Source organism: Mus pahari, chromosome 5 (assembly GCF_900095145.1).
Source record: "Mus pahari chromosome 5, PAHARI_EIJ_v1.1, whole genome shotgun sequence".
Classification (NCBI taxonomy): domain Eukaryota; kingdom Metazoa; phylum Chordata; class Mammalia; order Rodentia; family Muridae; genus Mus; species Mus pahari.
The window spans coordinates 130,052,323-130,078,581 of record NC_034594.1 but is presented as its reverse complement, the minus strand read 5'-3'; the positions used below and the strand labels follow the sequence as shown (position 1 = coordinate 130,078,581).

The following is a 26,259-nucleotide window of genomic DNA, read 5'->3' as shown; positions in this document are numbered from 1 at the left end:
GTATATACATGTCTGAAACATATATATACATATTTACCCTGCCAGTGTATGTATATGTATATACATATATACATGTCTGAAAGCTTGCCTAGAAACTATTACCAAATACTAGAGTATTTATCTGTGTGGGAGAAACTTCATCTAGTAATTTATAAGGACAAGGTCTTTTTTAAAAGTACAGGTTTATCAAATATCGTCCCTCACATTTAAGCTAGCCTCCCCATGGCGGAGTTGCTTTTCTACTGTGTGTCTCAGACCTGGATATAATTGTTAGCACTAAAGCCATATAGGATCTGAAAATATGGATGTTTTCCTCATCCACCAATGTGAATTAAGAATACAAAAATAATTTTTTAGTGACAAATGAACTTATATTATTTTAATAACTGAGTGTAAAGTATACCAATCATTTTCTTCATTCTGAGATCTTACAACGAGGAGTAGATTCCGTAGTAGAAAATAGTTCAGTAATTGGTGTTACTTTTCTGTGATAAGGACTTAATTGTTTTCTTAAATTTTTCTCAACTATAAAATGTTATATATAATGTTGAATAATAAACTTCTTAGTAAATTTCACTTTCTAGAATAAATATGTGGATGGGAGTATGTCCACTGGTACTTAAAATGTTTATAAAACCATAAACTATTTCATATTCTCAAGAACTACATCTTCACTTTGAGAAATGCTAGGTAGATATTAAGTTGAAGTTATGTAGAAAGTAAATTCTTCTTTATGAATCTTAGCAATGTTGAGCAATTAAGGCATTTTTTAGATGTCATTCATACCTAGTCTAACAGAGTAGAAGAGTCTGTTAGTTGACTGGAGTGTGTGTAGCTAAGAGTTAGTGCTCCTGCCTGGCATGCACAGAGCTAGATTTGAATGCTAGCAATAAATGCATACAGTATAATTCCATAAGAATACCTTCCCACCATGAATAATACCCTGGGTTTGATTGCCAGAATCACACCACACACACATACACACACACACACACACACACACACACACACACACACACACATCTTATTGATCTTTGAGAAGCTAAAGAATCCCTAAAGCAACCATGAATGTTGGGCTAAACTGCATACTGGTTGAGGATTCCATGAGAATCCATGGGGATAAGAATTCCATGGCTGGGCGGCGGTGGCGCACGCCTTTAATCCCAGCACTCGGGAGGCAGAGGCAGGCAGATTTCTGAGTTTCAGGCCAGCCTGGTCTACAGGGTGAGTTCCAGGACAACCAAGGCTACACAGAGAAACCCTGTTCGAAAAACCAAACTAATAAATAAATAAATAAAAGAATTCCGCTAGGAATGCTGGGTGAGGTGGCACAAACCTTGAATCCTAGTACTCGGAAGGCAGATAGGTGGATCTACCTGAGTTTGAGACTAGCCTGGTCTGCAAAGTGTGTTCCAAGATAGACCAGACTACTAAAGCACTTATTTTAAAAGTTGTTGTTAAGTACATCAATAAGATAAACATGCAATTATTTTTTTAAATAGATCTCATTTATTCATGAAGTCTCTTTTAACACATTTTTCTGTATAAGCACATTTCTTCATTTTTTAATCTTTGGTCCTGGGAACTAGAAGTTTAGGCATATCTGAAAAGGATGAAAGATGATGTGGTTATCCTGGTTTGTTTGGTTTGGATATTTAGCAGGAGACTCAGTTGACAGTGAGTCGAGGTTCCCCGAGATAAAGTGGATAGTGGGTTGTAGTGTAAACTAACTGCACGCCCTGCAGTCTGTCTCTGGGCCCTGCAGTCTCTGGGCACCTTCCTGTATGTTGGCATGTACTGCTTTCCTCACATCATCCTTTTTCTTTGGAAGCTTCATCACACAAGCCAGTCATCTGATCCTCAAGTTTCTTTTGGTTAGAAGGTGTTTGGTTCTTCCATTTCCCTCTCCATCTTGGTCTGGTAGCCACTCAAAGCCTTAGTGTGCTTTGCATGCATATTTTAGTCGGAATGGCAATAGTTTGTTTTTTTGTTTGTTTGTTTGTTTGTTTTGAGCATGTCTTTTAATTTTTATTTGCATAATCCTAATTTCTATTTCTTTCTTTCCTCAATGTCTACTGCACCTTGTTCCGCCTCCTCCATTCATCTCGACGCCATGGTTCCGCTGCTCCATAACAATGCATTATGAACTTGCCACTCCCATATGCAATACCTACCCTCCCTCCAACCTACATCCTTCCATCAATGGGCATCATTGTCCCCAAAACAATATGTTGTGGATATCACAATGCTCATTGTCCAATTAGGGTGAAAATTCCTTCCTACAGGCAACTGTGGCAAAACTGGGACCTCTCCCTCGTGTTCTTGCTGACATTACCAAGTCTCTGACTAACCCCACGCCCATTCAGCAGCAGCTAAGACGTTTTGCTGAACACAGCTCCAGTCCAAACGTCAGTGGAAGCCTCTCCTCTGGGCTACAGAAAATATCTGAAGACCCCACTGACAGGTACAAAAGACAGGGTTTGAACGCTGCTTCCCCAGCAGATAATGTTTACATTTTGCAGAAACCTATTTAAAGTATTTTTTAAGTTTGTAACTTACAAGTTATAAGCAACTGAAAAGAATCACAAGATAAACCCAATTGTTTGTCACAAATGCACACAGTCAGTATTTCTTGCTTTCTAGGATGATACTGTAGTGCTTTATAATGTAAATATACACAGAGATCATTTATGTTTCATAGAAGGAAGGGCTTTTATAAAATTCATATTTTCATATTGTCTACCACTCTCTAGACCAGTGGTTCTCAACCTTCTTAATACTGAAACCCTTTTCCAGTTCTTCATGTTGTGGTGACCACCCCCCAATAATAAAATTATCTCATTGCTACTTCAATACTGTAATTTTGCTACTGTTAGAAATCATCATTTAAATGTCTAATATGCAGAACATCTGCTATGCCACCCCCAAAGAGATCTCAACCCATAGGTTGAGAACCTCTATACTGTAGACCCTCAGTTAAAACCATTTTATGGTTTTATGTCTATGTCTGCTTGGATAGGTCAATAAAATATTGAGCTCTGAATTGGCAAGGTTTGAAGATTTAGACAGAACTACATATGAATTAGAGCATTTGGGAGAGTGCTCTAACTCAGTAAAAGCTGAAGACAGTGATGAGTGGTACATTATGTTCTACCGTTGAGAGAAAACTAGCAATGCTAGATTTTATTCTAAGAATTATAGGGATGAAATCTGATTTTCTATAGAAATATAACTTCCGCATTGAACCTGTAAAACTTCAGAAGAGTTCATATGCCCAAACAGAAGAACTATTAATTATGTTGAATTTGCTTCAAGAGTAATTAGGGGCCATTCTTTTTCCACAGTGATTTGCATAAACTAAAGTCTCCAAGCCAGGATAACACAGACAGCTATTTCAGAGGGAAGACATTATTGTTGGTTCAGCAAGCCTCCTCCCAAAGCATGACGTACTCTGAAAAGGATGAAAAGGAAAACAGTCTTCCTAATGGTCGGAGCATCTCCCTCATGGACCTCCAGGACACTCATGCTGCTCAGGTGGAGCATGCATCTGTCATGCTTGATGTGCCTATGCGCCTTGCAGGAAGCCAGCTTTCTATAACCCAGGTAGCTAGCATCAAACAGCTTCGAGAAACCCAGAGCACTCCCCAGAGTGCACCTCAAGTGAGAAGACCCCTGCACCCAGCCTTGAACCAGCCAGGAAGTCTCCAGCCCTTGTCTTTCCAGAATCCCGTCTATCACCTCAACAACCCAGTTCCAGCAATGCCAAAGGCCTCTGCAGATTCCAGTTTGGAGAACCTAAGCACTGCCAGTTCTAGAAGCCAAAGCAATAGTGAAGACTTCAAACTCAGTGGACCCAGCAATAGCAGCATGGAAGATTTCACCAAAAGAAGCTCCCACAGTGAAGACTTCTCCAGGCGGCACACTGTACCAGACAGACACATACCTCTTGCTCTACCACGACAAAATAGTACGGGGCAGTCCCAAATCCGAAAACTGGACCATTCTGGATTAGGTGCCCGAGCCAAAGCACCCGCATCTCTGCCACACAGTGCTTCCTTGCGTAGCACAGGGAGCATGTCAGTGACATCTGCAGCCCTAATGGCTGAACCTGTGCAGAATGGGAGCCGGTCGAGGCAGCAGTCCTCTTCTTCCAGAGAGAGCCCTGTTCCCAAAGTGAGAGCAATCCAGAGACAACAGACACAGCAGGTAGGATGTGCTAAAAGGCACTGGCCTCTGCTTGCATGGGCAGCTGCATTAGCCCTTTATGTATAAATTGTCCAGAACTGAATTGACACTTAATAGTGTTCCTGCAACCTTTAAACAGAAGAAAGAAAGGAAAAGGTTTGGGGACTTCTGGGTAGGTGAGAGCAGAAGAGAGCTAGACCCGTTACCGTTAGGAGACACAAACACTCAGGAGGCTTTTCCTTTCCATGAGGAGCAGCACCTTTCCCTTGAGGTGTGCTTAGCGCACTGCTGTGGCACCGAGTGAATAATCAGTTAAATAGGAGAGCCATACTCAAAATCAACTGGACTTAAGGAATCTGGAAACTAATCCTTAATTCTTTTCTTTAAGCTTCCAGAGTGAAGTTTTCTAAACTTACAGTTTGACATAACTGCTCTATACTTCATCCCCCACCTCCCTGTGGAAATGCCAAGTCCCATGTGCCTTTTCCTGGAAATGGCTAGAATAATAAACAACTGAACACCTCGAGAGGCAAGGGAAAGAAAGAGAAAATACAAAACCGCAGATGGCTGATAAGTTCTTGAAATATTTGCACATCTCTTACATTACTACATAACATGAGCTAGTCCAGCTCGTGTCACACCAGTATAACACTTTGAAAGTTTATTTATTTGCCTAAAATGTAATTATTCCTTTCTTAATGTATGACACTTTGAATCATTTATATATATTTTTGCCCTTAGATATAAACTAATAACTTTAGAGAGATCTCTTTCTTCTACTCCCCTATATGTGTGTTTCATGTAAAAGAGTTTTTCTCAAAAAAAATTATTTATGGAGTTTTTATGTAATATTTTTATTTTATTATTTTTTTATTTTTGGAGGTAGGGTCTCACTGAGTAACCATGGCTGGCCTTGAACTTACAGAAGTTAGCCTGCCTCTGCCTCCCTAGTGCTGAAATTACAGCCTTGCACCACTTACCTGGCTTGAATATTTGTATTCTTTGAGAATTTGCGTAAAATGTGTTTTGATCAAATCCAACCATATTCCCTTCCCTCCAGCTCCTCCCCTATTACTCAGTGCCACTTTTCTATCCCAGTTTAATGTAGTCGCTCTCTTTTAAAAAAAAAAAAAAATTAGTCCACTTAGGGCTATCTATGTGTGCGTGTACGTGTGTGTATATGCATCTAGCCTTTAGGTACAGACTACCTACTGGAGCATAGGTAGTTTTTCAGGAATGGTATCCCTAAAGCCAACTTATTCTTCCTCCCCTGGGCAGTCAGGTGCCAATGGTTTCTCAGCAATTGGAGGACTTTATGATCCCTTCCCCTGTCTATGTTGGAACTTTAGCTGGCTTGATCTTGTACACACAGACACAGCTCTTGTGAGTTAATGGGTATAGTGGTTCTGTCATGTCCAGCAAATAATGGACATTAGTTTCACAAAATCAGCTATACCTTGAAGGTATCAGCACCCCTTGAAGGGAGACAGTATATGCTATTGGTTTAAAATTGAGCACTTCAGAATCTTCATTCTCTACATACTGACCAGTTGTGGATCTCTGCATCTACTACAAAAGGATATGCTAATCTATTGGTATAAAGATAAGAACTTAGGGGCATCAGTTTCATATTATGTTCATTTAGCAGAATAATATTAGGTTGTCCCCTAAGACCTATCACCTAACCAATGATGGAATTTTGGCCCAATTGATAGTACCAGGCATGAGTTCTGTCTGTGGAGCAGGTTTTAAGTTCAGTCAGAAGGAGTTTGTTGTCTCTTTTAGACATATCTTGCTACACCAGCTATTATTGTAGCTCACAGGGTTCACAGCTGGAAAGACTTGATTACTTCTTCCCGTATAGCATGCATAGAACCTTCTAGCACTCCAAAAGCTAGTCAGAAGGGATGAAGCTTTCAGGTCAATACCACTTGATTGTCCTATGACTTGGGTGTGTGGTGTTTCAGCAGTAAGTCATCTTCCAAGTTCTGGAGGGAAACTAAGAGCGATGGTGACAGCCTCTGATGTTTTGCTGGAATCTGTGCCTCCTAGTAATTCACATTTCAGAAGGCTAACCTGACCTGGCACTGGCCCTTTTATTTGATAGCTTATTGATTTATTTGTCGTTGAGAGCTTAGGGCAGCCAGAGGGCAGTGAGGATGAGATAGAAGTAGAAAAAGTTCTCGCTGATTAGGTTCAGCCCTGAAAAGAAAAGGAAAATTAAACATCTCTTCTTTGGCCAGGCAGCCCACCCAAGTGCCCCTTGCAGTATATTAAATAAACTTTTCTTTCATAAACATGCTTTAAAATTTTCTCTTCTTCTGCCTTCCCATTTCTCTTTCCTGTATCATGGAGTTCTATCATGTAGTATTTATGCTTATAATTCTTGTGCATTTCTCTGAGACCAATTGTTATTTACACCATTTTTTCCCTATAGAAAAATACGCCTGTCACACAAGCACAATACATAAGGATCCCACAAGTGAGTAAAAGACTGCCTAGATAGGCAGGAGGTAGGAGATGTATATCACCGCCAAAAATCAAATTTTAATTTTAAGTTTTGTACATTGTTAGTGAATGAGGGAATGGCTATCCTGGCATGAACTGGGCACAGCAGCAGTGAAATGGCCTAGCACAGATTTAAATTTTTCATCTTCATTTATACACTGCTGATAACAACCACTATCTCAGAAGGTGAAGCCTAGTGTTTTGTTGCTCAAGTTCTACAGAGAACTGAATTTTCTACAGTGACTTTTTCTACCCAGTAAGTAAAGAGTTTATTGTTTTGAACTTGTTGTTACTCTTTTTCTTATCTTTCCATTTCTTGTGTTTTTTCACCTCACATGAATCCTCTAGTTCTGTATAATCAGCACATTTTAAGGCAAATTCCTCTACATATTTTAATTGCAAATCGTGTTAGGGAATTTTTTTTTCTTTCTCCCAACCTAGAAGATTTCTTTGTGGAGATTGCTCTGTAGGCAGCAATAATTATCAGTGGCTTTGTCCATGCAAATTCCATTTGTGTCTTAGCACAAAGGAGAGGCCTTTGTTGGCAAGTGTGACTGACTTCATTCAGTCTTCTCAAATACTGAGTAGGAAGGAAATAATATCCTAGTGAAATACTTTACTAAGAAACAATTCTTCTTTGGAAAATTCTGAATATTTTGACCCATGTGAGCTACTGTCTGGATTTCTTTTTTCTCATTTCTTCTCTTTTATTTTTGTTTACATATCATGCATCTTGTACAAATAGTAGACTTTATTTTAAATATATGAGTCGTTTAAACCTAGTGTGTCAGAAATTTGAATTTGAAGAGGCCTTTTAAATAGGCTTGTGACGAGCCCTCCAGGGTCTGCTGCAGCTCTCACATAGAGATTTGTGGAGACCTCTTCTAACCAATCTCCTCAAGGACTCTCGGAGTTCATGGACCTTGCTGTTGTTCAGACTGTGAACAAACTGACACCAAGTGTTGTTTGTATCTAGTAAACACCAGCAAGAAGCGGGGCAGCTGGCCTGTTCCCAGCTGTCCCAACAGAGTCAGCCCATGACTAACTGTGGTATCGGTGAAACTGTTGTGTCAGGCCCTTTTGCCCTAGAGCATTGTCTTTCCCAAGGAAAACCTACCAGCATCAACTCAGAGGAGACTGTAGGATACCCTCCTCCTCAAGTCTTTTTTTCACCCTTCATTTTTGTTCACGGCCTCTTAAAAGTTAAGTAAATATAAATTTCTTCCTCAGGCTGTAGCTAAGCAAGATGAAATCTGAACCACTCCATTTCTTTGACTATGAATTAGAGATAATAACTTTTGTTACATATCCAGCTTATAAAAAGGAGATGGGATGATTGTTAATGAAAAGCCTTTGATGTTCTTCCAGATAACTAAAGGAAGAACAGTGCCCTTCTCTACACAGTGTATCTTTCAATCAGTTAATTCTAAGGAGAACTCAGTGTTAATATGTAAAATCTTTTTGAGCATTTCTTGTACATTGAATTAGTCACTGTTGTTCAGAAGAATTGTATAATATGGTGCTGTTAGTTTGGTGATGTAATTGAGAAGGCCAGCACACATAAGACCAAAAAAAGAAAACCTAAATAAATAAAAATAGCTCAGTGGTTAAGGGCACCTACTGCCACTCTTGCAGAGAACCCAGAGTGGACTCTCAGCACCTTTATGGCAGCTCACAGCAGCCTGTAACTCCAGTTCCTGGGAAGTCAGCTCCCTCTTCTGGCCTCCTGAGAGCTCCTGCATACATGTGTTACACACAAACTTACAAAGACAAACGTGCATACATATTAAATAAATAAATATTTCTTTAAAAAGAAAAACTGTAAAAGTCAGATTTTAGTGTGCATATTGTAATAGTTTTGACCCAAAATTACCTTTAATTTCTCCCATTCTAGTACAGTAACTCCTTTATAATTTCCTCTCTATTTCTTTATACTCGTAGTTTTTAAAGGCTGTGACATAAACAGGAGTAAAGCTGATGTGACCCATCTTGTCAATTTTATATATCTTTTTTTAACAGCTTACCCCAGAGTGAGATTCACCCACAAAACTAGGAAGAGAGTTGAGATGTCCAGTTCATTCCACAATCTGCCACAGTTCAGTGGGTGTTTCATTAGTCCTCCTAAAAATACAGCAGCAGCACCATCAGCAGTAGTGCATAGCAGCCCTTGCTTTAAAATCCTCCGCATTAGCATTCCAAGCCGAGATCACCCATGTTGTTTTTAATATGTTTCGCAAGCTGAGACCTTCTTCCTTTGTGTGTTCCTAGCCACACCATTAGTTTAGAACTAAGGAGCTCTATAGATAATGAAGTTATCCCTAACGAATGACAGGGAAAAAAAGTTCCTTCAAGTAGTATCTTATTAAACATTGAAAGCAGGAAGCTATTGGGTAGCTGCCTTAAGTAATACATTCTTAATAGTGAGTTACTAGTTCAAATAGTTACTTCACTTCAAACTGCTGCTGAATTGAAAATCCTAGCCAAGCAGCTTCCATGGACCCTAGCTGTGCTAAAGTTATATGATTATAAAACTAAAGGGCCACTTGTCGCCTTTAAATATTGATAACTATCCATCTTTGAGGTTTGGTGCTGCACTGTTTGTTTTAGCAGATAATTAAGCCCGTGTTTGAGTCTCTGTCAGTACAGAGATGGCTGATACACTTTGCTTTTCACATCTGGTAAGCAGGAAACTACACATGTATTTTTGTATAAACTACTTGCAGTTTATGAAGTGTTCTCAGTTTCTGTCTTATCTTATAACTTGTTTTTTTATGACAGGATCTCTCTATGTAATCCTGACTGTCCTAGAACTCACTATGTAGGCAAGGCCATCATCAAATTCACAGAGATGCCCACCTCTGTCTCCCCAGTGCTGGAATTAGAAGCATATGACACCATGCCAAATTATCATAACTTTTTATATGAATAGTTCTTTCCTTTTGTAGATGACAGTGTACTCTTTAGGCCAGAGTTCCCAAAGTATGATGTTTAAAATTAAGTTTACAGGGTTATTTACTTAGTTATGTAAATGATACATTTGAAAAATATAACCATTAATATCTAAATATATAACATAATTATATAGTATCAAATTCATGGGTCTACTGACATTGCTTAGCATAAGGATTTAGCTAACTATGAAAGGTTACATTTAAAGTAGATAAATGTTAATGATAAGATAGAGCAAACACTGACACAAATAAGGTATAAGAATTTTAAGTACAAAGGGTACTGAAGTTTAAAACTAACACATGCAAATGTAAAAGGTGACTTTAGAAAGGGAATTTCTACATTCTTGTGGGTGTGTGTGTGTGTGTGTGTGTGTGTGTGTGTGTGTCTACTTACATAAACTTCATACTTCCTCAGGCATAAAGCCATTCTTACTGAGCCAAGTTCTCAGGCCTTTAAGATAGCCTGTACTAGTCCTGTGTGTGTTTAAAAGTCTCTTGCAATGCATCTCTGAACTCTCTGCGAACAGGTTTTTCTCTTACCTTCTAACCCTCACAGTCATCAAAACCCCCTTAAGAGTTTAACTGAGTTTTTGTCTAGAGCAGTATAAAGATTCTTAAAGTCCATAGCTAGGCATAGGAGAGAGTTCTCCTCAATTATGAAATTTAGAGTTGTTCCCCAAAATATAAATCTATTTTAACTATAAAAGTTAGCAAAACATACAAATTTTTCTCACTTCTGCTCACACACTCATTCCTCCCCATCTCCCTTCACCTTCACACACACACATGAAGCATGCACATTTGCTTCCTTTCTCTGGCAGCCTAGAAACTAACACTCCTAAGTTACCAAAGAACTTTCACATAACAGTGTCTTACAACCCTCAAAACTCCCTGTGAGATAATCAGGTAGGTAATGGGAATGGTGATGGTGGTGACAGCTTCATTCAATAGATGAGGACATAGAATATAAGAGATTATATACAGAGGTTTTTAATGCTAAGTGGCAGAGTTGTTTGTCAAGACTAGAATTTTCTAACCCTCTGTATATCTTCATGGAGAAAGGACCATTTACCTTGCTGTCCTTTCTAGATAGAAAGGTGCTCTAGAGGCTTACATTATTAGAGAACTTCATAGTTTGACTTTAGGTTCTTCACAAACTTCCTTATATAGTGCTGAGGACATAGTTTAGTGACAGGACATTTCCCTAGAACGTTATACGGAGCTCTAGTTTCCCTACCTAACACAGCTAAGTAAAGCACAAACTCTTGAATGGTCCTAGCACACCAAGAAGTCAGTATTCTAGAAAAGTAATAAATGTCACTTCTTCTCTTTCTCTAAATAGTTACTATAATATAAGATCAGTGCTGGCTTTCTGATATGTGCATCTGTGAGCTTGCTCAGCAACAGCCAGTTCTGTAATCCATGGATATATAAGAAAAAAAAAGAATGGTTCTTAGAAGTCATGTATGTTATGGTATAAATACATATTCTCTGGCCCTGGCACTGATAGATTATTACTGAAAATTCAGTTTAAAAGAGTGAAAGCATTTATTAAGAGTGATCACAGTTATGTAATTGTCTTTATAAAGCATAACTAGTGCTTTAGAAAATGGTAATAAAAATCTCTGACAGGTTCAGTCACCTGTGGACTCTGCCACAATGTCCCCAGTAGAAAGGACAGCAGCCTGGGTTCTGAACAATGGACAGTATGAAGAGGATGTGGAAGAAACTGAACAAAATCAAGATGAAGCCAAGCATGCTGAAAAGGTAGAACCTAATTTGTCTTTGTTGACAACTGATATAGATCATTTTTAAAAATAATTAATTAATTAATTAATTTTTAAAAAAAAAACAAAAACCCTCTGGCCTGGGATTCCCTGTGTAAGCCAGTCTCTACTTCTTGTGTAAGCCACCATCACATCTGTGCATCATAGGCCAGGGGTATCTCTGTCATGCTGAGGAGGGGGGGGTGACAATTTTTAATGCAAATTGCTTTAATTTAATAGGCACTCTTATACTTGTTTCTAATCATTTTAGATGAATGCTATTTCTATAGACTCGGGTCTTCAAGTTCACAATTATTTTAGGACTAGATAATCTATATCTTGGGAACAATCAATTTATATTTTAGCTCTATTGGGGTTTTTAAATTTTGTGAATAAAGACAAATTAACTGTACAGATAATTAAATGATATCTGTTGTTTGGGGGATTTCATATAGTATTTTGGAGGGTATATGGGTGGGTGGGTGGGTGGGTTTGTGGGTGGGTGGGTTGGTTTTTCTGAGACAGGATCTTATACATACCCCCATACTGGCCTCAAATTCAGTCTTCTGTCCTCTACCCCTGGAGCTAAAGATACTGTTTTAAAGAAAAACAGACCTGGAAAAAATTAGGCTATAACCTTAACATTTAGTTGACCATCAGAAATTAACCTTTCTTTGTTAGAAAATCATCAACTGTGCCTAACAGTGCAGCCCAACCTGTCAGAGCTGTCCTATAAGGCTTTCAGCCTCAACTTCCTATATTAGCCAGAAAAACTAAGAGCAGAGAAGTGGATAAGCAGTAGCTAGTTGTCTTTTCACCAATTATTAAGACTGTATTATAAGTTATAGTTTATAAAACCCCATATGTATGTATCATCAGTTTACTAATGACTGATAAGTAGCTCCTCCATGAAGAATCTCATGAACCCCACCTGGCCTGAACAGTTTTACTTTTTTTTTTTTTTTTTTAAGATTTATTTATTTTTATGAATACACTGTAGCTGTCTTCAAACACACTAGAAGAGGGCATTGGATCCCATTACAGATGGTTGTGAGCCACCATGTGGTAGCTGGGAGTTGAACTCAGGACCTTTGGAAGAATAGTCAATGCTCTTAACCGCTGAGCCATCTCTCCAGCCCACAGTTTGACTTTCAATCACACTAACCACCCATCCACAGGAGCTAGTACATGAAGGGCCAAGTAACCAGCTGAATTACAGAATTTATAGAAGGCTAGTGAAAACGTGTATGGGTTCCAGCAGGTGGTACCAGGTCAGGCTGATGAAGCCACATCACAGAATTGGGGCAAGAGACAAGATTAATTCCTCCTTGAGAAGAGGCAGACCCTTGTCAGTACTTATGACCTGAATATTTCACACTCTTATAATTAAGGGGGAAGCAGGAATGGCCTATTCTGTCATGAAATGGTATTGACTGAGTTAATGGCAGCAGAAATGTTGCTTTACTCTCAGTTGTCTAAAGGGTGAGTTCTAGTGGAGTAAAGATAGTCTAATGAGCCCCAATGTCGGAAACCCTGCAGTACAAGTGATAGCATGTAAGTCTTTCTCTTGTGGACAGCTAGCTTTTAGCTTAAGTCATTTGTCAGGCTTCTAACTTTTTAATCATTTTCTTTTTCTTTGTCCTTTCCATTCGATACCATTGCAGATTGGATATGGCTTGCCACAACTGGTGGTTTAGTGTGAAGTACATATATCTGTAGAATTCATAATGACAAATTAAAATTTAAAATGTAACTTTAGACATGACAATGCTTCCTTAACATTTATGCCAGCTGACACTTTTAAATAACCTGGGTAGTAGCTAGGGCATGGCAGATCAGGCAGCCTCTACCATGTCATCTGGGGTTCTCTGGATAGTAACTTCCAAAGACGATATTCCTTGCATTCATTCATTTCCCCCTTTGCCAGTATGAACAAGAAATTAGCAAGCTGAAGGAGCGCCTACGAGTGTCCAGCCGACGGTTGGAGGAGTATGAGCGCCGGCTGCTGGTGCAGGAGCAGCAGATGCAGAAGCTGCTGCTGGAGTACAAGGCCCGGCTGGAGGACAGTGAGGAGCGGCTGCGCAGACAGCAGGAGGAGAAGGACAGCCAGATGAAAAGCATCATCAGCAGGTTAGAAGACCACCTGCTCTCTGATTGGCTCTAGTTAGGTACAAAGAAGTGGGAAAATGGTCCAAATACTTGGAGAAAAGTTTTTGTCTATGTCTATAACACCATATATTTTGTAGTACTCAATATAAACGTAATGACTGTGTCTCTCAGGTATCTGCCCAGATGAAATCCCATATGCTTATTATGAAGATAAAGTAGGAACTTTTTTCTTTAACAATAACAATATTAGAGGAAAAAAGAGGGACAAACTAGGAATTTACTTTGAAGTTTTAGATAAAGATTGGGTTTTCAAAATCTACAATATCTAAGATTTAACTCAGTTTTCCCAAGACAAATCCAAAAACAAAGCAGTCTCACTGGATGTCTTTAGGGCCAGACCAAAAAGTGCCGTAGATGCCAAAAAGGAAAGCAGGGAAGAAATCTGTGTAACTGCATTTGCAGGGCACTCGCTGTGGCCAAGCACTTTTCTAATCACTTTGTAAATAGTACTTTATCTTATCTGCTCTCTGAACCAGGTATCATTATCACTTATTTACACATAGAAAAATTGTCAACACTTGCATGCCCAAGGTCACATGGTTAGTGGAGACCTAGGATTGGAGCCAGGCATCAGGCTTCAGATCATAACCACTAGCTTTGATAATTCCACATACTGTGGGCAAAGAAAGAGAACATAAAAAGCGTTGCTGTTTGAGTAGCCTGGTAATAAGTGACCTGGTGCCAAGAGCAATGGGACTAGAACTGAAGAATTTTGCATAAATGGACTGAGATGTGAGGAGGAAATGAGATCTACTAGAGTGCCCTGTAGGAAACATTACTGTTGAGGGAGAAGGGAGACAGGATGGTAACTACAGTATAACTCAGGAGGAAGAGTAGATGGTTTGCAGCAGGCATGGTGGTGCTTGCACATACTAACTCCAGTATTCAGGAGGTAGAGAGAGGAGTACTAGGAGTTTAAAGCCAGCATCAGTTTCATAGCAAGCTTAAGGCTAGTCTGAGCTACATGAGATACTCTCTCAATAATAAATAATTTTAAAAGTAGATAGCCTTTTTTTGTTTTGTTGGTTTTGTTCATTTGCTATTTTAAGGTGCTTGCTAAGGGAGTAATCTAATAGGAAGATGATTTCTAGAATATTCTTCTTAAGAAAATGTAATGTTATGGACTCAATCACAGTAAAAGACTCCATTTAGGATGCCTTCTTTTAAGGGCAGATAGGAGAGGAGAAGAAAGAAAAGGTTATTACAATAAAAAAAGGTCTTCTGTTGGGAAACAGAATTTTTAAGTTTCTCATTCTCTGTGTTACCTAGCCCTGTCTTTGAAAATATCGATACCTTCTTCCTACCACATTCTAGGCTAATGGCTGTGGAAGAAGAATTAAAGAAGGATCATGCTGAGATGCAAGCAGTTATTGATGCAAAGCAGAAAATAATTGATGCACAGGTAAGCAGGCCCTGAACTTAGTGAAAACACTTGTTTTAATAGCTTTTACTCTCTGACTTCCCATCCTTGCAAATGGCAAATCAGTAGAAAACAAGATACTGGAAGTTTCTTGGCATTATCCTTTGAATATTGGATGAGTTTCCATATGGCCTCCATATTGATATAGCATTAATATTAGTGTGAAGTACTATGTATTTAGTGTAGTTGTTTGACAAGGTACATGATGAAGTTGGCTTGAGGAAAGAAGGGCATTCTCTAAGAAAGAAACTGTAGAAAAGTGCACTGCATGTATCTGGGTTATGACCTACACTAGCCATTGCTTGGCTGTGTTCTGCACGGTCTTGTCAGTCACATCCACTGCCATCCACGCCTAGTCGCAGCAAAGAAATTATAGAGGAAAGATAAGGTTGTAGGAGACAGCTTTCCTTGTTATCCTTTTGGTTCAAGGTTTGGCACTGCCACTTGCAATGTGCTTGGCTGCCCTTCTTTGTTGGTGCTATGCTCAGAGAGCCTCTGGATAAAACTATTTTAAAAAATATTTTTAAAATTAGAACCTAAGTTTCTATTGATCACAGCTTACATCTATAGAATGATGGTATCCAAGAGCCAGCCCTTCACAAGGACACACACCAGTGATCAGAGCAAAATCTAGTATATATGGAATATTTCCAATTTCTTGTTACTTTATCACTGTAGAATATGATTTATTTCTTATATGGAAATAAGTTGCAAAAGGCGATTACAGTTTTGATAGTGATTTATCTAACCACATCTCTGGGGGAAACTAGCCGAGCCCCCAGTATTCTTACACATGCACTTCAACAAGCAAGTTTCCTTGTGAGCTCAGTGTAAACTCATAGTGGGGGGGGGGTGCTTCCTAGGCTTCATCTGTCTTGAAGCACACTAGGCTTAGAAGCTAGTCGTGAGATGTTATGCTTTCTTACATACATAGGTCCCAAAATATATTAGACTCAAAATCTGGATATTTGACCTCTTTTGAGCCAGAGAAATATATTCAATGATTACCTTACATGCCCTTCTTACTTTTATTCTTTCAAGGTATTCCCAAGGTAAGCTAGGAAGAATAGTAGAAACAAGGCCATATTGCCATATTATCAGATTAAAAAAAAAAAAATCACTCCTTTATCTTAAGAGAAATAGTATAGATAAAGATGGTAATTTCCTCAAGAAAACTAGTGCTGAAAATTTTCCCCTTTGGACTCTCAGTATAACAATGTGAAGCAATGTGAGCCTTATTAGTAATCACACAGCGAGGTCTTAGTGCTGAAATAGAGCAGATTTCAGCCAATTTTAACACAGTCAGTCTTAAGCAGAGGGAACTTGCCAGCAACACAGTATGGCTCTGTATGCTGGCTCCAGCACTAGTTTCCAGGGAGTTTCTCCTCCACCTGTCTCCAGTTTTGATCTTAAGTATAAAAGCAGAAAGTGGTCAATAAAGGTGGAATCCAGGAAGGGAATTTGACCAGGAATCAGAAGCTCTCAGAGGTGGAAACAATAGAATCCTCAGAGCTCAGTCAGTCAGATTTATGGTCTGACAGTTTGGTTTTCCAATGGCTTGGTTCTCTGGTCTATTTCCATTGAACCAAGGTACCTTCCATAAACCAATACTCTCACTGACTACACAACCATGAAGACCACTTTCAACTAATGGGTCAGAACACTCTGGGTTTGATTAAATGTGATATGCTTCTCACTGAAGCATAGGCTTTATTATAGTATAAATCCCTCTATGAAAGCTAATATAGATCCATAAAGAATACTCAGACTGAACCACATTTGAAAACTACTGCACGAACTATAAATACCAAGGCAGTTCAAAATATAATAGTGTCTTAAAAAGGAGCATTCTCAATCCAAGCTACTAGCTTACTGGTACATCGAATTGTAGAATAGCAAGACTGTACATACTTATTCATTGTAATGAATGGCTTATTATCAGATTCTTTTCTGTAAGAACAAATCTTACCTCTTAAGTGAGTGTTGGAGCAGAGTAGTCCTCTTGGCTTCATTTCTTCAATGATGACATGTTTGGGAATAATAGTCTACCTAGGGGGCAATCTATAGTCTTATATATCAGCCCTGTGTCTTAGTGCCAATAATAGTAAAAAATCATTTCTAAAATAGAAACAGTTACTTTCTTTGTGCTAGGATTAATTCTATCATTTTTCAGAACACTAACACTCAGGTACCCAGGAGTGGTTTTCATCTCTCTTGGCAGCCCCTGCTCCTTGACAGGGAGTTCAGCTTCTCCCTCTCCACGAGTCAGTTCATGCTGCAAAGCATAGGCCCACATCAGTCCCTTTCTAGCAGAACTGCAAACGGATGAGTGGCAGAATCACAGTGATGGCACCAAAGACTCTATACAAAGTGTGGCACCTTTCACCCCTATGACTAGATGGAGAACAGAGAGGGGCTTCTTCCTATGAGAAACAAAGCAGCTGCCTAGTTACTATTGCAAGTGATATCTCCACTGTGTTAAATTACAGGTCATAAATGGAAATGAGATTATTCAAACAGGCAAGTAAACCCTGTCCGTTCTCTAGCTGAGCAGTTCCCAGCCCTGGCCAGTGCACTGGCCTCCTACACATTCCAGCTCCAGGCACTCCCGTGTTAAGTGAATGTTAGGTTGCTTTGCATTCTAACCCAGGCAGAGTCAAATGGCATAGCAACTTGGGCCAGCTGAGCCTTAGTTTCCTGTTTGAGGTTGTTTTTAGTTTAATAGGGGTATTTTTTATTCCATTAATTTGTTTCATTTTGAAAGTTGACAGTGGGGAAAACAGTTTCTCTGCTTAGAAACTTTCAGATATCTACTAGGGGAGGTTGTTTGATATCAGTTATTTGCAGGTAATATATAATCGCAATCTTTCTCAGGTTCTTTTTTTACCTTTTATGACTAAACTTGATTTTTAAAAGAGCTGGGGATTGTCTTGTTTTGTTTTTGTGACTGCTTGATTTTTTTATGAACCCCAGGAACAGTGTTTTCCTTAGTACTGGGGCCTTATCATTTGTCCCAATACTGAAGTAATTTTCCTTGCCTATTCTAAAAAAATTACCAGTTATGGTATAACTTTTTATTTATATAATACACAAGAAATTTGATATTGACAAAAATGAAACAAATATTTATTTAAAAATGTAAGTACCATTTATTCCATTTAGATGTGATTACGTAGTGTGAAGAGAGGAATTATATTTGGAATCTACCTCTTAGTTTTTAGCCTATCCTTACTTACTGTCTTTGAAAAGACTTGTATTTGTTCTCCCAGTAAATTCCACTAGCTATAATTTTTAAGTAATTACTGTTTTTTAGAAGGATAACAAATCTGTCTTTGAGTTACTCCTATTCTTAAAACAAATCATCTTTCTTTTTTCTTTTTGGGTTATTGGGTTTTGTTTTTTGTTTTTTTAAGGGGGTTTTTTAAGGGTTTTTTTCTGTGTAGCCCTGGCTGTCCTGGAACTCAGTCTGTAGACCAGGCTGGCCTCAANCTCACAGAGATCCACCTGCCTCTGCTTCCTGAGTACTGAGATACAGGTGTGTGTGTCCACCACCTCCTAGCCACAAGTCACATGTTTTGTTTTGTTTTGTTTTGTTTTGTTTTAAAAAAAAAAAAACTTATATAGTAAGTGGATAGTTAATAATACTGATTCTGTATCTTACCACCTGAGTTTTGCACCAGAGAATGGGAATTATTGAAAGGAATAATAATAGCAGTAGTTGGGTTGTTTTTGTTTTTTCATGCATTTAAACTGAGGCCACCAACCCCTACTGCCATAAAGACAACTTCCTGCTTGCAACAAAGTGAGAAATAAATAAAGGCAAGCATTGCTTGATACTGTAGTCACCTATGGCTTTACCCAGACTCCCTCACCACCACCACCACTACCACCCACCCACCCCAGTCCTCTGAACGTCACTAGGCTTGCTCGTGGCAGCTCATGTTCTAGCAGAGTAGTACTAGGTCCCCAGCCCTGTGTAGAATCTGCTTTCAGAGCAGGAGCAACAGCAAGTCAGCCCTCTTGCTCCTCTCTGAAGCGTAGCATGACTAAACCTTGTCCATGTCTTCCTGGGTAAACTCAGAGAAAGAGAGAGCTTCATTTGTGTTAGGGTTGGTCCTCTGGGCTATTTCCTTTTCAATTCGTGAGAATAGGACGAGATTGTCTTTCTCTGTCTTTATTTTCTGAAAAATAAGTAATTCGTGTTTGTTGAGAAAGTCCCAGGATATAAAGATGAAAGTCTCCTAATTTTTGTGAGCCTGATAATGTTTTATCCTACTGTAAAACATTTGGGAGCAGGGGGAGTCCATCCATTCCCTCTCTTTGGTGGATATGTGAAAATTCAACAACCCGTATTTCCAAAAGCATTGCTTTTGTTTTATTTTATTTTAAAATCCAAGAGTAAAATGAAAGTGTGCCGTTACTGGGCAGCTTTCCTGGAGTAACTGAGCTGGAATGGGTCTAGGAGCCTGTGTCCTCTGTCTGTTCTCATGTGTTCTGTTTATAGCATCCCTTCCAGCCACATCTCCCTCCCCGGATTCAAACAACTCCTTGGTCTGAGCTTCTGGCTGCTCTTACCTCTTGCTCTTGCATCCTCACCTTGTTGGTGACTCTAGACTGCCACCATGCATTGTTTTAATTTTGAGCACAATGTGAATTCTTTACGGATGTGACTGTTCTGCCTTCTTTGGGCAGTGAATCCATGGATCACGTGCACTTCTCTTCTGGGAAATGAAACCTCTGGTGCTTCTTTCTTTGCCACCTAATTTCCGTGTTTCAGTTTTGACAAAAGCACTTACTACATAAGACAGCTTGACTGATGATGTCATTTTTACAGACAGCCTAGTAATGAATGCCACAGAGTGTTATTGGTAAGAAGTCCTGTTATGCAGAAATGAGTAACAGATTAAGGGGAGGGGGTGCTGAGCCTAACCAATGTGCAGAAAGAGGCAGAGACGTTCCATTTGTTTGGGGAGCACCATGTGTACCATGCTATGACAGAAAGTACTAGACTGTTGATTCAGTAAAGAAGGTGGCCTCCTCCATGCGGCCTGAATAAAGCCATGATTGGTGTGTTGTAGGAAAAGCGGATCGTGTCCCTGGATTCAGCCAACACGAGACTGATGAGTGCGCTGACGCAAGTGAAGGAGCGGTACAGCATGCAGGTCCGCAATGGCATCTCTCCCACCAACCCCACCAAGCTTTCCATCACGGAGAATGGTGAATTCAAAAACAGCAGCTGCTGATGGCCTTGGTGACACAGACTGTGGGAGGAGGCAGAAGGAAGTTGCCCAACTCTCCTATCCCAGCCCTTTAACCCTCCAGGTTTACAGAATGTTGTTTCAAATGGCAGTGTGGTGGGAAACTCTTAAATGAAGAAAGGAACCTTGTCTTTCAGGGCTTAAAGCAAAGACTTCAAGTTTGATGCTTTTCCCCAGTGTCTCTATGTACATAGGGAACTTAGTTCTGGGCCATGTACAGAAATACCACTGTAATATACCAAAAGGAAGTTAATAATGTAGATTACCTTTTTAATTATTACTATTTTATTATTGTTTTTCTCTTATTGAAAGCACTGCAGTTGTTAGTGGAGGAAAAGTAGGAGCCAAGTGTGAGTGAGAAATGAGCCTTTTGGTTCAGTAGGTAGAGTGTATGTATTGGATAGGAGCACATGGAGTGCGATAGGACCTTGTCAGAATGGATTTTTTCAGGGACTCATCTGCCAGTTTAAAAGCCCCACCCTAGTCCTTACCGTTAGGAAAACATGCAGATACCAAGATCCATACAAAACAGTAATTTATGCCACTGATCAACCAAGATGCTTCTATCAGACTGTAACCTGCTTTGGAGAGCTGCCGTTTCAGAAGACACAGATGAAAGTGGTTGACTGTACCAAATCTAGACTAGGATTGATTTCTCTTGAACTCTTGTCAATATTTATTTCCTCCATCTATAATGGACAGTTTCTGTTTTAGATGTGGGATTTTTTGATTTTACTCCCAACTTTTTTTAAACTGCTCTTTAGAGCTGACAGAACTGTAAGTACAGTGTGTCTGTCTGCTGTCTTCATGTTCACTTGTCCGCTGCCCTCTCCTCCCATGCTGGGAGCGGTCAGCACCAACAGGACTGACTCTCCCCTGGAGAGTGGCCATTCAAGTAGACCACTCCTAAGCCATCTGACTGAATACCCTTTTTCCACACAGAAAAGGGCTAACTATACAGCAGAGCCGGGATCTCTGAATATCCCACTAAACGTTTTCTTCCTATTTGTCAGTTTTATTTTTCCTTAGGTTAAAGGTTTGATCCACTGTATTAGCAAATCTGTGTGCAGGGTAATTCCGTCACCACTTTTAACATTTGAATTGCTTCCTCTTTCTATTTATCCTCTCCATAAAATTTGGGAAGCTATCTAAAACTGAGACATACTCCTTAAAAAGGATGGTAAATCTTGCTAGAGAAAACCAAAGTGAAAGGACGGCACGTTCTGGCTGTCTTCCACACTCAGGGTGGACTCGGCAAGACTGACCCAGATTATCATCAGTGGCTTTAATATAGGACAGAAAATCCATGCTTTTCTCCAGAGTGTGACGTGTCATCTGGAATGCAGGCTTGATTACCAGAGATATGGAAAGTTAGCTGCAGGTTAAGCAAATATTATATATAAATATATATACATATATTCACACATATGTACATACAATGTGCACATCAAAAATGGTCATATCTTCTGTGCTGTCAGATATACAGAGATAAATGTTTAAAAGGGTCTTGAATCTCTTTAAGCAAGATCTACACAGTTTTACAAGGGAAAAAAACCATTTCTCAAATAAGTTAATGTTTCATTTTGTTTTTTAAATTGTAAACTTTAAGAATTTTTTTAAGTAAAGGACGAGGGGGGAGACATTACAAAGCCATACGCATGTAGTATGTGTTTCTACATAACAGAAAACTTACGAGGAAACAAGAGAACATGTGTAGTTCCCTCCTATTTGAAGCCCAGGCATAAATACCAGGGCCTCCTTCCCCCCAGGTCCCAGGAGTGCATTCCAAGTCTCACTTGCTCCTCAGTTGACCTTGGGTCTGACCTTGTACTTCAGCCACCTCACCAGAGCCCTCAGCCTACAACCTGTGTGAGGGTTTCTTCATAACTCTTGAAAGCAGGAGAATCCCACTGTGCTTAGAACTTCAGGCTCCATGCCCACTTGAACCTTCTCCTGACCCTCAGCAGTTCTTTTACATCTTATCTCTTCCCTCCAAGCTGAGGTCACAGTGTGGTTAAAATTACTTCCCAAGAAAGAAGGTTATTGACTCTTCAGTAATGCCCTGTATTGAGGGGTGGGATGTAAACATAGATCTTTTCATGTTTGTAGCCTAGCACTGTTTCCTTCATTCTTCAGTACTGCCACACAAAACCTAGTCAAATATCAGTGTTGGTGGCCCAAAGTATATAATGTGGATAATGTCTTGCTTTGAGGTAGGGAAGGTCTTCAAATGCAGGTTATAGATTACAGAGAGCTGGCCAAATAAATATATTGATGAATGCAGTTTAACTATTAACATTTTGGGACCTTCTTAGAGAGTCTGTATTATAAGATTGGATGTCCAGAACATTTTACAAGGTTCTATAATGTTACCATGAATGAAGAAAAAAAGTAAAATTATAAGTCATGAGAGTTAAGGGTTGAAAGTTCAGCATTGTTGCCAGATATTGAATCTTAGATTATCCTTTGAGCCTACTCATATTTTTAACCTATCAGAAATATTCTGATCTGGGGTATAGCTCATATAGCAGAGTGCCAGCCTAGCATACCAGAGGCCCTAGGTTCAAACACCAGCATGGTATGAATTGGGGTGGTGGCACACAGACCTGCAATCCCAGCACTTTAGGGATAAGAGCAGGAGGATTAGGAGCTCCAGGACACCCTCTGCCTTAGAAGTTTCCTGACCAACCTAAGCTACTTGAGACCCTGTCTCAAAAATGATAACAGAATGTTTTTTGAGTATTTCTTTAGAGAATATTGCAGTCCTATAAAGTTTATTTTGGAATTTTTTTGAGTATAGGAGAGGACAGCAGTGGGTGTTTCTATGTCATTTCTTTACCCTAAATAAGTTTCTTTATCCTGAACAAAAATCATTTTGCTTTGCTAGGAGGAAATATGTAATTTTATAAAGCTGACAAGTCTTACACTCCCTGTTTGTCCACATATCATCACAGTAAGGGGTGAGACTAGAGCAGGCTTAGGTGGGATGTGAACTTGGCATGCAGGCGAAGTACTTGTGACACTTTTATCCAGGTGAGGTGGACTTGGGCATTCATTACCAAGGACAGTTTCATAGGACCAGGAAAGGAGCTTCTTGTACACACACACACACACACACACACACCCGTGTCACTTGAAGCAAGATTTCAGAAGAACAAAAAGTCACATTCCCATGAGACTAGCATTACTTCAGCGTCTGTCCCGTGTGCTGCTTGGGTCTGGGACAGTCTTTCTCGGAATGGAAAGTGAGGCCATTATGCTATGGTAGCTCTTAATACCATGTGTTCTCACTGCCTCCTCCTTTCCTCTGCTGTAAAGTTGGACAGTAAAGAAAGCATGAGTGTTTCTCAGACGAAGTGCACATTGTGTGCACTGGCGCTGAGCGTGACCTCATAAGCAGTCTATACCAGTGGCTTTTATATGGGTTGGCGGCTCTCCAGAGCCCTGGCTCCCACTGTGTCCATAAGTGCAGCCATTTGGGAGTACCTTTTATTTGAAGTTCCAGAGAACAGTGCCATCAAGTGGGCTTGCATTAGTGTTTGCTCTGCTTCTACCCAGATTTCGTTCTTGTTCCTTGGGAATACCCTAGTCTCCTCATTCAGTAGACTGACAGAGCTCCAGGCTGGACCATAGACTAGCCATGTCGCTGGCCAATTCAGCAACTCTCCAGCCCATCTCACAGCTTTACTTATTCTCAGCAATGTTGGGACTGTCTTCTGAAGACAGATCAAACAAGTTCAAGGGACATTCTGCTCTATAGCCCTTGACTTTTTCTCGTCAGTACTTGAACTCTCCTGCTTGCCTCAGCAGTAAAAGTCACCTTCGTACCCCATACCTGGCATACCTTTTTAAATTATTATTATTATTATTATTATTATTATTATTATTATTATTATTATTATTTTAAAGAACTTTTTTCTTTCTTTCTTTTTTTGGTTTTTTGAGACAGGATTCCTCTTTGTAGCCCTGGCTGTTCTAGAGCTGTTCTGTAGACCAGGCTGGCCTCAAACTCAAGAGTTCCACCTGCCTCTGCCTCCCGAGTCCTGGGATTAAAGGTGTGTGCTGCCACTGCCTGACCATGCATATCTCTTAAAGCAAGTAATGTTTAAACCCATTTTATGTTTGAATAATTGTTATCAGTTCTTCTAGAGCATTCTCCTGTCACTGACCCATCTAGGAAAGCACTTGAGCTTTGAAAGGACAAGGGTGGTGAAATTTGCATGAAAGAGTAAATTTCTTTCAGAAAGATCCTGAGGAACGCACAGAACACACATGATCCAATGACTTGTTGCTCAGAAGTTCAAGGAAACAAGTGGAGTGGCATCCCATGGCTCCTCCTAGGATGGATGTGTGTGTGTGTGTGTGTGTGTGTGTGTGTGTGTGTGTGTGTGTAAAGGCAGCTCCTGAGACAACATGTAACATGCCTATAGAAATACCACTCTTAGGACACTCCTTTTAAAAAAAAATGTTAATCTACTTTGTAAACCAGTAATTCCCAGACTTTCTTGAGACTTTGTTTTTGTTTTGTTGGTTTTTAGATTTTAAAATATTCTATTCTCTTTGAAATGTACTATATGTGTTATATGTATATATAAGTTATAGTGACTTGAACTTTGTTTGGCATAGGTTGAGAACTATTGTTGGTAGCATAGAGTGTATAGAGCAGCCACTGACTGTCACCATCTGAGAGCAGGATACAGAAAGGAGTTTGGTTCCTCAGCAGTTAATGCCCAGGTGCTTGAGCAATGGCCCAGCCAGCCTCACTGAGTATAGCGAGCCACCCAAGGAGAGGAGAAGAGCAATTGACCCGCTGTTCCAGCACACAGTTTTAATTTTGTACTCTGTCATTTTTTAATCATATGCCCTCATTATTCCCTAAAGTCTTGGAACTGAAAACCAGACTGAACTGTTGGTGCAGTGACATTTTCACAGCCATGCTTTAGGGGGTTCTATCCTCTGTGTGTGGTGCAAGTATTTAAAATAAATAGCATGGATATGTCATTTCCAAGCCCTCAAGGGAAAATTATCAATTTCCACTTTACTAACAGGTTAAATGCTAGTTAACTCAATGCCCACTATCCTGCAGAAAAGCTACAGTCAGTAGTAAAGGGTGGGGCTGGCTGGTGCTGATACTTCTTAGTTGTATAATCAACTCAAGCAAACAGCAGCATTGTTTACCTGGTCACACCTGGGAGGAACTCAGCTTCCAAATTTGGTTTTTGCTTTTCATCTCCAGGGCCTTAATAAGAGTGTGTTAATACACATGACTATTTTACAGATAATTCAAAATAATTTATTTTTTATTTGAAGAAAGCGAAATCCACCTTAAAAGAAAAAAAAAAACAAATCCCGAGATTTTATTTTATTTTTAAAGCCATATTTTTGTGCTTTGTAGCACTTAGATTGTTCCATATGTGATCCATATCTGCATTTCATTACCTGGGTTCTAAAAAAGATTTATTTTTGTTCTGTGAATAATTTTTGATGGTTCTTGTACATGTACAGATATAGATACGTTTGAGGTCTTTTATTGATATTCCTACAAAAAATACAAATAAACTTTAACTTTAAACATTTCAAACTAAGAGTTGCTACTATCTTCTACATACATCTGGGTGTTTAGGCACTTGGAACACTGGAATATTGTTCTGAAGATGTATTTTACATTGGGATCATCAGGCCTCAGACTTGATAACTGGCACTGGCATGTGCTGTGCCGTGCCGTGCCGTGCCGTGCCGTGCCGTGCCGTGCCGTGCTGTGGTAATGCCCTAAAAAGAAAGCTTCCTACCGTTTGCCTAAGCCACTGTGCTCCCCTCCTTCCTGACCCCCACAGGATTTCTCCTGTTTGGTTCAGGGAGTGTTGTGTTGTCTTCATTCTCTAGCTGTGCTGTCTTCAGCTTACCCATCTCGTTGTATAAAATCCAAGGATGCAGGTTTCATATGTCCTTTTCTCTTGTGCTACACATAGGTCTATGCGCCCTGGAATATTTCAAGTTATTTC

General features: G+C 39.6%; 1 protein-coding gene across 8 annotated transcripts in view; it reads left to right on the top strand.

Annotated features, from left to right (window-relative positions):
- The window catches only part of Rasal2 (RAS protein activator like 2), a 276,958-nt gene extending 252,798 nt beyond the window's left edge, over nt 1–24,160 (top strand). For 4 of the 8 annotated variants that reach the window (XM_029538939.1, XM_029538943.1, XM_029538941.1 and 1 more), the window contains 7 exons: nt 2,265–2,464; nt 3,345–4,206; nt 11,277–11,411; nt 13,338–13,540; nt 14,894–14,981; nt 17,489–17,519; nt 20,078–24,160. In XM_029538939.1, the coding sequence (XP_029394799.1) occupies nt 2,265–2,464; nt 3,345–4,206; nt 11,277–11,411; nt 13,338–13,540; nt 14,894–14,981; nt 17,489–17,519; nt 20,078–20,220 (1,662 nt within the window). In that variant the 3' untranslated portion in view covers nt 20,221–24,160. The remainder of the gene's footprint in view (nt 1–2,264; nt 2,465–3,344; nt 4,207–11,276; nt 11,412–13,337; nt 13,541–14,893; nt 14,982–17,488; nt 17,520–20,077) is intronic. The other 4 variants (XM_021199327.2, XM_021199329.2, XM_029538940.1 and 1 more) reach the window with 3 other exon arrangements.
- The last annotated feature ends 2,099 nt before the right edge of the window (nt 24,161–26,259 follow it).